This window comes from Magnolia sinica, chromosome 2 (genome assembly GCF_029962835.1).
Source record: "Magnolia sinica isolate HGM2019 chromosome 2, MsV1, whole genome shotgun sequence".
Lineage (NCBI taxonomy): Eukaryota > Viridiplantae > Streptophyta > Magnoliopsida > Magnoliales > Magnoliaceae > Magnolia > Magnolia sinica.
The window spans coordinates 69,703,074-69,715,855 of record NC_080574.1 but is presented as its reverse complement, the minus strand read 5'-3'; the positions used below and the strand labels follow the sequence as shown (position 1 = coordinate 69,715,855).

The 12,782-nt window shown below is 37.4% G+C and overlaps 1 protein-coding gene across 1 annotated transcript in view; it reads right to left on the bottom strand.

Annotated features, from left to right (window-relative positions):
* The window catches only part of LOC131237186 (T-complex protein 1 subunit eta), a 51,320-nt gene that overhangs the window by 14,960 nt on the left and 23,578 nt on the right, over positions 1-12,782 (bottom strand). The window contains exons 5-10 of the mRNA XM_058234857.1: positions 5,854-6,023; positions 5,629-5,764; positions 5,102-5,218; positions 4,718-4,837; positions 4,303-4,401; positions 4,122-4,211 (exon numbers count right to left, since the gene is read on the bottom strand). Of these exons, the coding sequence (XP_058090840.1) occupies positions 4,122-4,211; positions 4,303-4,401; positions 4,718-4,837; positions 5,102-5,218; positions 5,629-5,764; positions 5,854-6,023 (732 nt within the window). The remainder of the gene's footprint in view (positions 1-4,121; positions 4,212-4,302; positions 4,402-4,717; positions 4,838-5,101; positions 5,219-5,628; positions 5,765-5,853; positions 6,024-12,782) is intronic.

The window sequence follows — 12,782 nt, the reverse complement described above, 5'->3', positions numbered from 1 at the left end:
TTATATGTGCAAAAAGAAAGGGCATATTGAAAGAGATTGTTGGTATAAAAATAAAGATTCCAATGTGCCTCATTGCTCAATTTGTAAAAAAATTGGGCATGCTGGAAAAGATTGTTGGTATAAGCCAAAAGATAGGGCAAATTTCCATGAAGAAAAATGTAATGATGAAAAAACTGATGAAGAAAGCCTGTTTCTTTCATGTTTTACTGCATGTACTGAAAATGTTTGGTATGTAGATAAAAATGTTTGGTATGTAGATAGTGGTTGCGGTAACCATATGACAGGTGATAAATCATTATTTGTTGAGATGGATGAGACTATTAGGTCTCAAGTATGGATGGGAGATGATAATTAAGTTCAAGTGCGAGGTAAGGGAACTATTTCCATAGACACCAAATCTGGTAAGAAGCTTATTCATGATGTTATGTATGTTCCTAGCATTGCTCAAAATTTAATCAGCTTGGGACAATTGCTGAAAAAAGGACTTTATGCTATTTTTGATGAAAATAAATGCATGATATTTAATAAGAAAAACAAGGAATTAATAGTTTTAGTTAAAATGACTGATACTAAAATGTTCCCTCTTAAATTTTCTGATCTCAGCATCAATGCTTTTAATGTTGAATCTAATGATGCCTCTAGGCTATGGCATAAACGATATGGGCATCTAAACTTTGGTGGGCTAAATTTACTACATAAAAATACAATGGTTGTTGGTTTACCCATGGTGACAAATGATGGAAAGTTGTGTGAAGCATGTGTATATGGAAAACATCATAGAACTCCCTTTCAAGTGGGTAAATCTTGGAGGGCAACTGAACCTTTGAGGCTTGTACATGCTGAAATCTGTGGTCCTATGAGTACATCCTCTTTTGGTGGATGTAGATATTTTTTATTATTTGTTGATGACTTTACTAGAATGTCATGGGTGTATTTTCTTTTAAAAAAAGTCTGAAGCTCTTTCATTTTTCCTACAATTTCGGGCTTCTGTTGAAAAACAGAGCGGCTATTCTATTAAAAAATTGCGCACTGACCGGGGTGGTGAATTTACATCCAAAAAATTCTTTATGATGTGTAAAAGTGCAAGTATAAACAAAGAACTCACGGCAAGCTTTACCCCACAACAAAATGGGGTCGCGGAAAAAAAAAATCAAATAATCGTTGAAACCACAAGGTGTATGCTAAAAGAAAATGAACTACCAAAGACCTTTTGGGCTGAAGCTGTCGCAACGTCAGTTTATTTATTAAACCGATTTCCTACCAAGGCTGTCACAGGAAAAAACCCCATATGAAACTTGGTTTAGGAGAAAACTAAATGTGAGCCATCTTAAAGTATTTGGATCTATAGCCTATGCTCATATTCCTTCGCAAAAAAAGACAAAAATTAGATGATAAGAGCAAAAAATATATTTTTATTGGTTATAGCAATGAAATAAAAGGTTATAGGCTCTATGATCCAAAACATAAGATTTTAAACATCAGTCAAGATGTTATTTTTAATGAAAATGGTGCCTAGAATTGGTAAAGTAGTGTCGAAAATACTCATTTGGTTGTTGATCATGAAGAAACCACATCGTGTATGCCACCAAATGAGTTTCATCCACCACCTTCACCACATATTGAATCAAGTGAATCGCCTCCAAGAAGGGTAAGAAGTCTTACTGATATTTATCAATCATGTGATTTTGCCTTCTTTTCTTCAGAACCCACATGTTTTGAAGATGCAGTGACAAAGAAAGAGTGGTATAATGCAATAAAGGAAGAAATTGATGCTATTGAAAAAAATAAAACATAGAGATTGGTTGATTTACCCCCAGGAAAGGAAGCCATTGGACTGAAATGGATTTATAAATCCAAATTCAATCCTGATAGATCTTTGAAAAGGCAGAAAACTCGTTTAGTAGCAAAAGGTTATGCTCAAATTCCAGGTGCTGATTTTTTTCAAACCTTTTCTCTTATTGCTCGATTAGAAATCATTGAAATTATTTTATCTTTGGTGGCATGTTTATCAATTTGATGTCAAATCAGCTTTCTTAAATGGTGAGTTACAAGAAAATGTATATGTAGAACAGCCTGCCTGCAGGATTTAAACTCAATGGGATGGAAAATAAGTTTAGAAATTGGAGAAAGCTTTGTATGGACTCAAACAAGCTCAAGAGCATGGTACAGTAAAATCGATAAGTACTTCCTTGACACTAATTTTAAGAGGAGTGAAAGTGAACCTATTCTTTATGTGAAAACTCAAGGTATGGAAATCCTTATAGTTTGCTTGTATGTTGATGATATGATATATACAGGCAATTCTATAAGTTTGATGAAGCAATTTAGAGAAAATATGATGTATAAATTCGAAATGACCGACTTGAGCCTTCTACATTATTTTTTAAGCATGCAAATTACTCAAGATTCCAATGGTATTTTTGTATCTCAAGAAAAGTATGCTCATGATATATTAAAAAGATTTTATATGACTAATTGTAATCCTGCAAAAACTCCCATGAATACAAATGATAAACTTATGTTAGAAGATGGGGTAGATAAAACTAATGGAAAAGACTACAGAAGCTTGATTGGTGGACTAATCTATCTCACTCATACAAGGCCAGATATAATGTTTGCAGTGAGCCTTCTATCTAGATTCATGCAAAATCCAAGTAAACAACATATGGGAGCAGCAAAAAGAGTCTTACGATATATTCGTGGCACATTGAACTTTGAAATAAGGTATCGCAAGGTGAGTAATTTTAAACTTGTGACTTATACTGATAGTGATTGGGCCGGTTGTGCAGATGATAGAAAAAGCACTTCTGGATTTTCGCTTAATCTTAGATCCGGAATGATATCATGGGCGACTAAGAAGCAAGAAACTACCACACTATCAAGTTCGGAAGCTAAATACATTGCTACCACAAGTGCCGCTTGCCAAACAGTATGACTTAGAAGGATCTTATCCGATTTGAAGGCAAAACAAGAAGAAGCTACAGTAATCTACTGCGACAACAAATCTACCATTGCAATCACAAAAAAATCCAACATTTCATGCAAGGACTAAACACATAGAAGTACATCATCACTTCATAAGAGAACTCGTGGCGAAAAGAGAAATCAAGTTGGAATACTGCAACACCGAGGATCAAATTGCAGACACTTTCACTAAAGCGCTTTCCTGGCAGAAATTTGTCATGTTACGAGAAATGCTTGGAGTTGAAGTTGTTTGAATTAAGGGGGCGTGTTGAGAATAATTCAAACCCAACAGTCATAAGAACGTTTGAAATTCCACTATTTTCTCACTGTTTGTGGTCAAGCCACATGTCAGTTGCTGATTAATTCTTTTAGCAAGAATCTCTCAAGTGTTAGGTGCCTACATCATGTCTATAAAAGAGTCTTTTATGTAGTGTAGATGTACAGAAAAAATTTAATATCCTACAATTTCAAGAAAACAACCCTTATTGTTTTATGTGTTATTTGTGAAGTGTGTGTTAATCATGATTGAGTTGCTGTTACTCCAACACAAAGGAAGTTCAGATTTGATTTTTAATGTTATATCCTCCAACTGGATGAAGATGGGACTCTAAATCCAGTTGTGTTCTTAAATCAAGCATAGATCTCCCCGATCTCTACAAGTGGATCCTTGGCACCCTAGTTTCTCACCTTTGAATTCACAAGTTATAGTTACCTTTGAATTCACAAGTTTTAGTTACTTTAATCAAAATTACTTTCTCAATTATTCCAGATTTAGATTTCATCTTTTTCTAGTTCGAAGTTCTAGTTACTTCAAGAATACGTACAAGGTTCAGTCCCTATGGATTCGACCTCGGTCTTACCGAAATTATTACTACATCACAACCCTATACTTGGGGTGTGAACATAAATAAAGCACTCTTAATTTGGGTTCCGTTTCTACAAAGCCCAACCACAAATGGCACCTTGTTGGCTTGAAGGCCCTGCCAACCGCTATTTAGCAAGAGATCTGAAGTCCAAATTAATCCACTGTTACTTAAAGTTTTAAACCTTGTTGTAGCTTGTAAGATTCTATACAAGACTTCAAGAAAAAAGAAAAAAGAAAAAAAAAAAGAATAAGAAGAAGAAGATTAAAAGTAAAAGATTTCTACGCTACCTACCTCAAGCGCTTTGGCATATGAATTTATAAACAATTGTGATTTCCCAGCTATTGTCCGGGCATGCTGTCTCAAATACCGACTAATCTCCATCTGCCAAGAGCATACTAGATTAAGTAGCAAGTCAAGAATATAAACCACGAGGGGTTACCAAGTTATGAATAGGTTGCTATAAGTTGCATACATCAATAGCACCACCACCAGCAACAACAGTCGAGTTCTTAAGAGCCCTTCTGACTATCATTATAGCATCATGCAGACTCCGCTCCGCCTCCTCGATGAACTGAGAATATTAAAATGAATTTCTTGAGCCATAACCTCAAAATTAGAGCTATCAACATGGTATCAAAAACAGATACGTAATGGCCTTTACATACCCGTGACAGTGGGAGCCATTACATGATACAGAGCTGTAACGCCGTCCCATTATGGGCCCGTAACGGCCCGATATGGACCCTAAACATTTTCTTCATTTTTTTTTTTTAAAAAAAAAAGACGGCTAACAGGCATAAGGCTGGTCATTACAGCCACCGTTACTGTTATTGAATACCTTGGCTATCAAGCAGCTAAGTTCAGTGGACTACGTACTGATGGCCTACCTGATCTGCTCCACCACGGAGAACAATGGTTGCTGTCAGACCGGAAGGGCATCCGCTGAATATGTTGAAACGTTCATTTCCTACTTGCTTTTCCTCAAAAACTTCACATGAGCCAAGAACCTTGTTCATGCAAAACACACCCACTATAATCACCAGTTGAGCTTATTGAATTTTATGAAAGGAAAGAAAAAAAAGAAGAAACCAATTAGTGCTAACAACTGCCAAAATCATCCTACTAATGCTTTAAAAATGTCAAAATAACACCTACAATGCTAGATTTGCTGACAAAGGAAACCAAAAGGTGTTTTTTTTCTAGCAATAAACTAAATAGTATTGTTACCACAACAATGCAATGTTACGGTAAAAAGGTTGACATATAAGAACCTCATCAATAATGTTGTTGACAGATGTCTGCACAGTTCCACCAGTCGCTTTAGCAACACGCTGCAAGTCCTCTTCTGTTACACGACCAGCACAGAAAATATCCCGATCTGCAAAGTACTGCAAAAACCCAGATGGTGGAATCAGATGACAGCTTACATTGATGAATATGTCAAGGAAGAGTCTACCGGAGGGACTTGCCCTACACATGTCAACATGTGACATGTGCAAGATGCAGAACATTCAATCATGTAGCTAGTTCGCCTATCAAGGGGGCCACACATGTAGATGCCACTTAAGGAACTGATCAATGGTCCACGATGCACACATGTAGTCCACGTGATGGACGGAACGGCCAAGTTTTGGGGGATGACCTTATTCACATTCTCGTTGAGGGACAGTAATGAATGGCCAAGTTTTTAGGGCCATAGTAATGCTTGGTCCTCCTGATGCCTTCTGCACACATTAGCACATTTGTGGCAAGTCCAGATGCACAAGCCCTGTTAACATTTCCCAACAAGAAAAATTACCTGTGTTGCAAGATCACCAATTGCCAGCCGAGAGAGGACAATTTTGGCTCCACTTTGCACACATTTATCCAACTTATCATAGATGATGTTCCACTCGGCATCAACAATTGATTGATACTGTAAAGGATCAGATAGTCTGCAAGCAGACAAGAAACCATACAACTATGTTACAAAGAATCACCTTATTAGATGGTGTGCAGAACAAAAGAACAGATCAAGACCTACCTAATTTCTGCATTTTCTTTCTCTGACTTCAGCTCTAATTCGACGTTCAAGAGAAGAATCTTTGGACTCAGAAACTTCTTCGGTTGCTGCTCAAAACCAGCATAGGAAAATGTCTTCTTAAAAGCAACACCATTGACAAGGAAAGAATCGCGCATGGTACCTCCTGGAACCTACAGAAAGAAATATGAGTTTATTTACCTTCTGCACTAATGAAAGCATGTCAAGAGTTTCATCAAGTCTCGCTGTCTAAATTTTAGAGTTGGACACAAACCAAGCCAGCTCGAAAGCTCTCAGCTCGAATTGGTTTGAAAAAGCTCAGCTTGGATTGGTTCAAATAAAAGTTCAAACCAAACCAAGCCTCAGAGTCAAGCTCGTTTTAAAAAAAAAAATTTAAAAAATTAAAAAAACAAACAAACCAAGCTCAAACCAGGGCAGTATCGGCTCGGCTCGGCTTGATTCAACTCGGTTTGATTTGGCTTAATTCAGCTCAAAGATTGTATACACATTGTTTCCTGTGGTGTGATCCACTTGAGCTTTGGATATGATTCAATTTTGGGATCATGTCCTAAAATTATATGCAAAAACGGACGTTGGACGGATGGCGTGGATAATACATATACATGACGACGTGGATAATAAATAATACAGATACATGAATGCACACAGTTTTCTGGGTTTGGTCCACTTGAGCTTTGGATATGATTCAATTTTGGATCATGTCCTAAAATTATATGTAAAAACGGATGGACCTCAACACCTGCCACGTAGCTGGTGTCAAAGCTCTGTAGGCCCCACCATGATATCTGTGTTTTATCCAGCCATCCATCAAAACTTTAGGTTATTTTTTAGTGTTGTTACTTTTGTATTTTATATATATATATATATATTGTTTATTTAACAAAAAAAAAAAAAACCGAGCTGACCCCTATTCGAACTTGGCTCGGTTCAACTCGGCTCAGCTCGGATATTTGGACCAAACCAAACCAAGCTCAAGCTCGTATAATCTGGACCAAACCAAGCTCACACAATAAGGATAGGCTCGAAGCTCGGCTCATGTAAAGCTCAAACAGGGGGTGTCACATAAACAAGCCAAACCAAACTTGAGTCAAACTCGGTTCGACTCAGCTCACGTACAGCTCTGTCTAATTGACTTCCAAGAGGTTTCTAACCCAACATGTGCATAGAAGGTGGCTCATTTACATGACATCACGTGCAGAATAATGGCTTGCAAGTGCCATGTTCAATCCATCCATCAGGTGAGTCCCAACATGTAGATGCTCTTTCCCTATCAGGCCAGTCCACTGATCAGATGGGCTACAATTTATGAGACACAGACGCCAGAGAACTGTTTCTGTTGGATGGCAACGGTACATCAGGGGCCTGTGGGAACTTGAGACAGCTGAGAAAAACTTAGAGAGTAATTTAAGCCATCCATTTGTTTCTAACAATGCAGCACCTGTGATGAGTGAACTAGCCTGATCTTCGGCCAGAGCAGCAACATGGTGAGACGCAAATAACAGGTGGCTCAAATTCACACCCATGTGCCACATTGACACGTGTATATGAGCTTCCTTCTTCACATATACTTCTGAATTGGAAAATTTTGATTCCACTCAGTTGCTTAAGTGTGCAAAGTACACAAAAGCAACAATGCAGCATCAGAAATCGAAACACTTCCTCGAATATAAGTACAAATAGCCACTTTTGAAAATCCAGACTTAGGGGGTGTGGGAAAGAACTCAGACTAAAACCTTCAGAAAGAAAAAGAAGGGTGCTCATTGCTCTGAATTATATACTTCTAATAGGAACAGAAGAAGGCCTGAAACATTCCTGGGAAGTGCTGCTGCAACTTGTGCAGGGTCAACCCTAATCCGGATTGGCCCAACCTGAACTTTAGTCAGGTTGGGTTGAGGTTAAGTTGGGCTTAGGCTGAAAATCATTAACCTGACTCCAACCTGACCCATATTGGGCTGGGGCTGTTGGGCTCAGTTTGAGGCCTCCGGCAACCCAACCCAAACTCAACCATATATGCAGTACTGACATATGAATTATGACTAACATGCATGATATAAATGTAAATCATGACCAACATGGTAATAGAGTCCATGACTGGACCCATCCATGCAATGGACTCTGACATATAGGGTTAATGAAAGGAACTGTCCATGCAAGGAAAATGGCATTCATAACATGAACTGACATGGGCCCACGAGTGGTCTGATGAATGGAACTGTCCAAATTAAAAATAAAAGACAATGAAATTCTCTAGTAGCCCAAACTAATGAGAAGATAGATCAAATCGTGGGACCACCTTGCCTTAGGCCCCATTGGGTAGACACATGCTGGATCAGTGGATCTTGAGGCATGTCCAGAGGCAAAACCAAGCCCATACAGTGAGGAAGAGTCACTATCCAATGAAGGACCTCATGTTAGAGGGCAGAACACGTATCAAGGATCCTTGAGGATGGCACACTTGTCAAAGATCCAGGACATTCATCAGGTATTGTGCATGTAAACAAGCCATGTACCAAAAAATCAGGGCAGTACACTCATCAAGGAAGTACACATGTACATTGACTTTGGACCATTAGTGAGTTGTTTTATCCTACTCTATACTTTCATTAGCTTATAAGTGGTGCTTGTAGACTTCATCTTGCTAGTGTTATTTCACTAGTAACGTGTTACTTTAATAGTGCTATTCGATGGTCGGATATTTCATTTTGTGCTAGTTTACCAGTTACAAGTGTCAACTCAATCCAACCCTACCCAACTTGACCCAACCCAATCTAACCCAAACCAACCCAAAATTTATTAGGTCAAGTCTTAATACCTCCGTTTGAGCTTGGGTTTGGTAGCTTGGGTTAGGATTGGGTTAGGCCCTGGGCTTGAATCCTCTTGAAGTTGGGTTGGGCTTGGGTAAACACTCAACCTGACCAAACCCGTCTGAGTTGCCCCCCTACCGGAAGAATACAAAAGGAAGCTTAAGAAACCAAGATCAACCACCCAATTTCATACAACATGGTAAAGTTCTTACAATTAGAGTTTTGTTGGAAAAGATGTAAGCAAAAGGAGGAAAATTGTTATTGACAAAATTTGTATGTAAACTGATCTTCCATAATTTTGTTTGCATGTGAAGGGACATCATGAACGCTTCCTTCTTGAATCCATGATAATAGTTGTAAAATTGGGCTCTGAGAACCATGTTGAACCAAAAGTTGCATTAATGCATGTCACAGTCAACATTTTTCTTGGAAAGTAAACATCAACCAGTGTTTACAACAGACCCCGTGCACAAAAACATATGGCATATGACCCTAGCAATGTTGTCAAAATCGTTATCATATCACAAATCATAAGAGGGGTTGAATCATATCGAATCGCAAATTGTATCGTAAATCATAAGCTTGTTTTCTGATTTACAATATATATTTAAGGCATATGAAAATATATAAGTAAATCATAAAGATTAAAAACTCATCAATCATCCATTTACCATCAACATGTACCAAAAAAGTAACATATATCATGATATTATCAATTGAGAAAATGTATATGGTATACATATTGTGATGGTAAAGGCTTCTTGTCTTTTTCCTTTGTCTTCTGTTGTTGTCTTTCAAAAAAATTACCTTTAAAAACATACAAGAGTCCTTGAAAAAAATGTTTTGTACCTTTCTTAAGTGTAGAATCATGTTAGGAACAATGGCATTCAATTCCATTGTGAATAAAAGGATATCTTGATTTCTTTGTTTTGAGTCTCTCTCTCTCTCTCTCTCTCTCTCTCTCTCTCTCGGAAAAAAAAAAGGGACATTTTTCATAGGGGAGAGCCTTTTTCATATTTTATGAGCAAAGGGGTACAAAGAAAAGAAAAAAATTGAACAAAAAATATAATAAATTGATTTTTTTAAAAGTATTTTTTACCCATTTACGCAGTCTACAATTATCTTACGATTTGTACGATTCAGATATGATTATTTAGGATTTACAATTTGGGTTCACAATTCAAATCGTACACCCATACGATGCCATTTTACGATATGAATTGTGAATCGTACGATTTGGATAACATTGGACCCTAGGACTAAATCAGTGTGAAACCAGACTCTTAGCGAAGGCCTCTAAATTCTTTGCACCCTTAATGATGCCAGGGGATCCCCATAATGCCTTGTAATGGATGTCACTTTTGAATCCATGGCCTTGGAGCCTGCCTTCATTATTAGCAATGATTGGCATACTTCTTCCCACTTAGATGGCATCCTCTAGAGAGAGAGAGAGAGAGAGAGTCAACTTGTTGGAACTTGGAATCCCACTACTTTCCTAGTCCGCTTACATTCCTCGTTGCTTTCTTTTCTTCCTTTTTTCAAGTCATTTTAGTAAATAGAAAAAAAAAAAAAAAAAAAAAAAAAAAAAATTAAAATGTGTCCAACTTACTAGCTATAAAATATAAGGCAAATAAACACACTACTTCATAATATATATGTATATACAATTACATAGTCCACATGTCACGTGACAACATTGTTCAAGTTGTTGATATCGCTACAAGTTTCACTGGCCGGGAATAAAGATAAAATATTGTTATCACCAATAATATCGCCAATAACCAAAAATACGGAGAAAAGGGGGGAAACTTGTGGAATTTTTCAGTGAAACGTCAGGAGATGTCTAAATACATATATTTGCATATTTAGGAATCAAAAAATTGCAAAAAGAATGCATACATAATAAGTTTCATCCATTCATCCAGCCATCCCAACCCATCCATCCCTATAACCATCCATACAACCATCCATCCCATCCCATCCCATCCATGCATCCATCAAAAACTTTTGTGGCTTTAAAGAAGTTTTTAATGGTGGGCATTTAATGGCCATTATTTCATGTGGTGCGGTCCACTTGAGACATCAAATTTGTGGGCATTAATATACTTGTCCTACGTGATGAGAAAAGCCTATCATTTGACATAAGACATCTACACAATGGGTCCAATCTAGTGAGTGGCTCAGATCTCATAGGTATTCTAGGATTCCACATGTAAAGGGTCGGTGCCATTAACAAAATAAAAAGAAAAAGGAAGAAAAAAAAAAAAAAAAAGCATACATGGTCAAATTAAAGACCAATAATAAACACAAGAAGCAGTGCGGGATTGAACTCTTACCGTTCAAAACCTTTCCACAATCCATCGTGATGTTCATAAGGTCACATAGACCTGGATGAAGGGAAAATATAATAAATATCAGCTTGATCTAAAACTTTTGTGGCCCTCAAGAAGTTTTCAAGGGTAGGCTTCAATCCCCACTACTTCCAGTAGTATGGTCCACTTGAGCCTTAGATCTACCTCCTTTTTAGTAAATGATATGTCAAAATGGATAGACGACATGGATCGAACATATACATCATGGTGGGCCCCATAGATCCCATGACAGGATTGTCCGTCTCTAGCTAGGTCCTAGTGAGGGAATACCCAATCCGCGTCCTTGCCTACCGCAACTTGGCTGCCACATGGGAACCAATGATGTGGGTGGGACCTTGACCATATGGCCCATCTTGATGTGTGCATTGTATAACCACGCCATCCATCTGTTTTGCCAACTTATTTTTAGGCATGGTCCCAAATCTGAAGCAAATACGAATTTCAAGTGGACCACACAACAGGAAACAATGGTTACTGCACATTAAAAACCTTTTGTGGGCTACAAAAGTTTTTTATCAAGATGATATTTGTTTTTTTTTAATTTCATCCAGGTCTGTGTGACCTAATCAACGAGTTGGGTGGTCAATAAACATTACAGCGGACCCTGTAAAGTTTTTAATGGTAAGCGTTCAATGACCACTATTTCCTGTGGTGTGGTCCACCTAAAATTTGTTTCTTCATTTTTGGGACCACACTCTAAAATAAGTTGGTAAAACAGATGGACGGCGTGGATATACAATGCATGCATCAAGGTGGGCCCTATGGTCAAGGTCCCACCCACATCGCCGGTTCCGAGGTCACATCCAAGCAGTTTTTAATTATCGACAATATCAGCCGATATATCCCACGATATATCTTGTATCCCACCTATGCGATACGAAACTCACAAGTAATTCGATATATCTCACATGTTTGATCCGGTGAGCATTTTATAAATCCGTATCAAATTGTTACAAATCCATGGTTTTTTATGTTTTACATGGAAAATCATATATTGGGAGCTTCAATTTCGTGATTTGGAAGAGATGGGCCGAGTTGTGGAAAATTTTTATAAAAAAATAAATAAAAATTTCCCACTTTCTTGCAAATCGATTGCAATCAAGGTATTCTGTATCGGTATCGGAGGGCGTAACGGTGCCCACCGTTACCTATACGGATACACCCCGTATCGGCCGATACAAGTCCCGTAACGGTGCAATTTTTTTCGTCAAAAAATTATGAAGAAATGTCCATTAAATCTGGAATATTCTAAATATTTCAAATATACATTCATTTATAATTTGGAACATGTTTATGGTGGTGTAACGGTCCACTCTTTGGTGAGAAGTTATATCGGACCGCCTAATGAATTTATGAACCTGACAACCTAGTATTGGCTATAGATCTTTTATATTTAATTATCTAACTATATAATATCAATATGAATTAATTAGAATGAATCTAATACCAAAATATCTCATATTCGTAGGTATTGGTGTATTAATACCTTGTGACTAGTGTATATTTTATTTCAACATACAATCTAGGGACTTTTATGTCCAATTATATAATTCATATATCTAACAAATTAATATAATTTTTCCCAATAAATCTTAAGAAAAAAATTGAAATTATATTCAAGTAAATAGTGTTGTCGATTTAGAGCTGATTTGGTGGACCATTTGATGCCCCAAGTCAACGTTAAATTCATGCAATCTATTGACACTTATCTCACTAATGGATTGGTGTATATTTA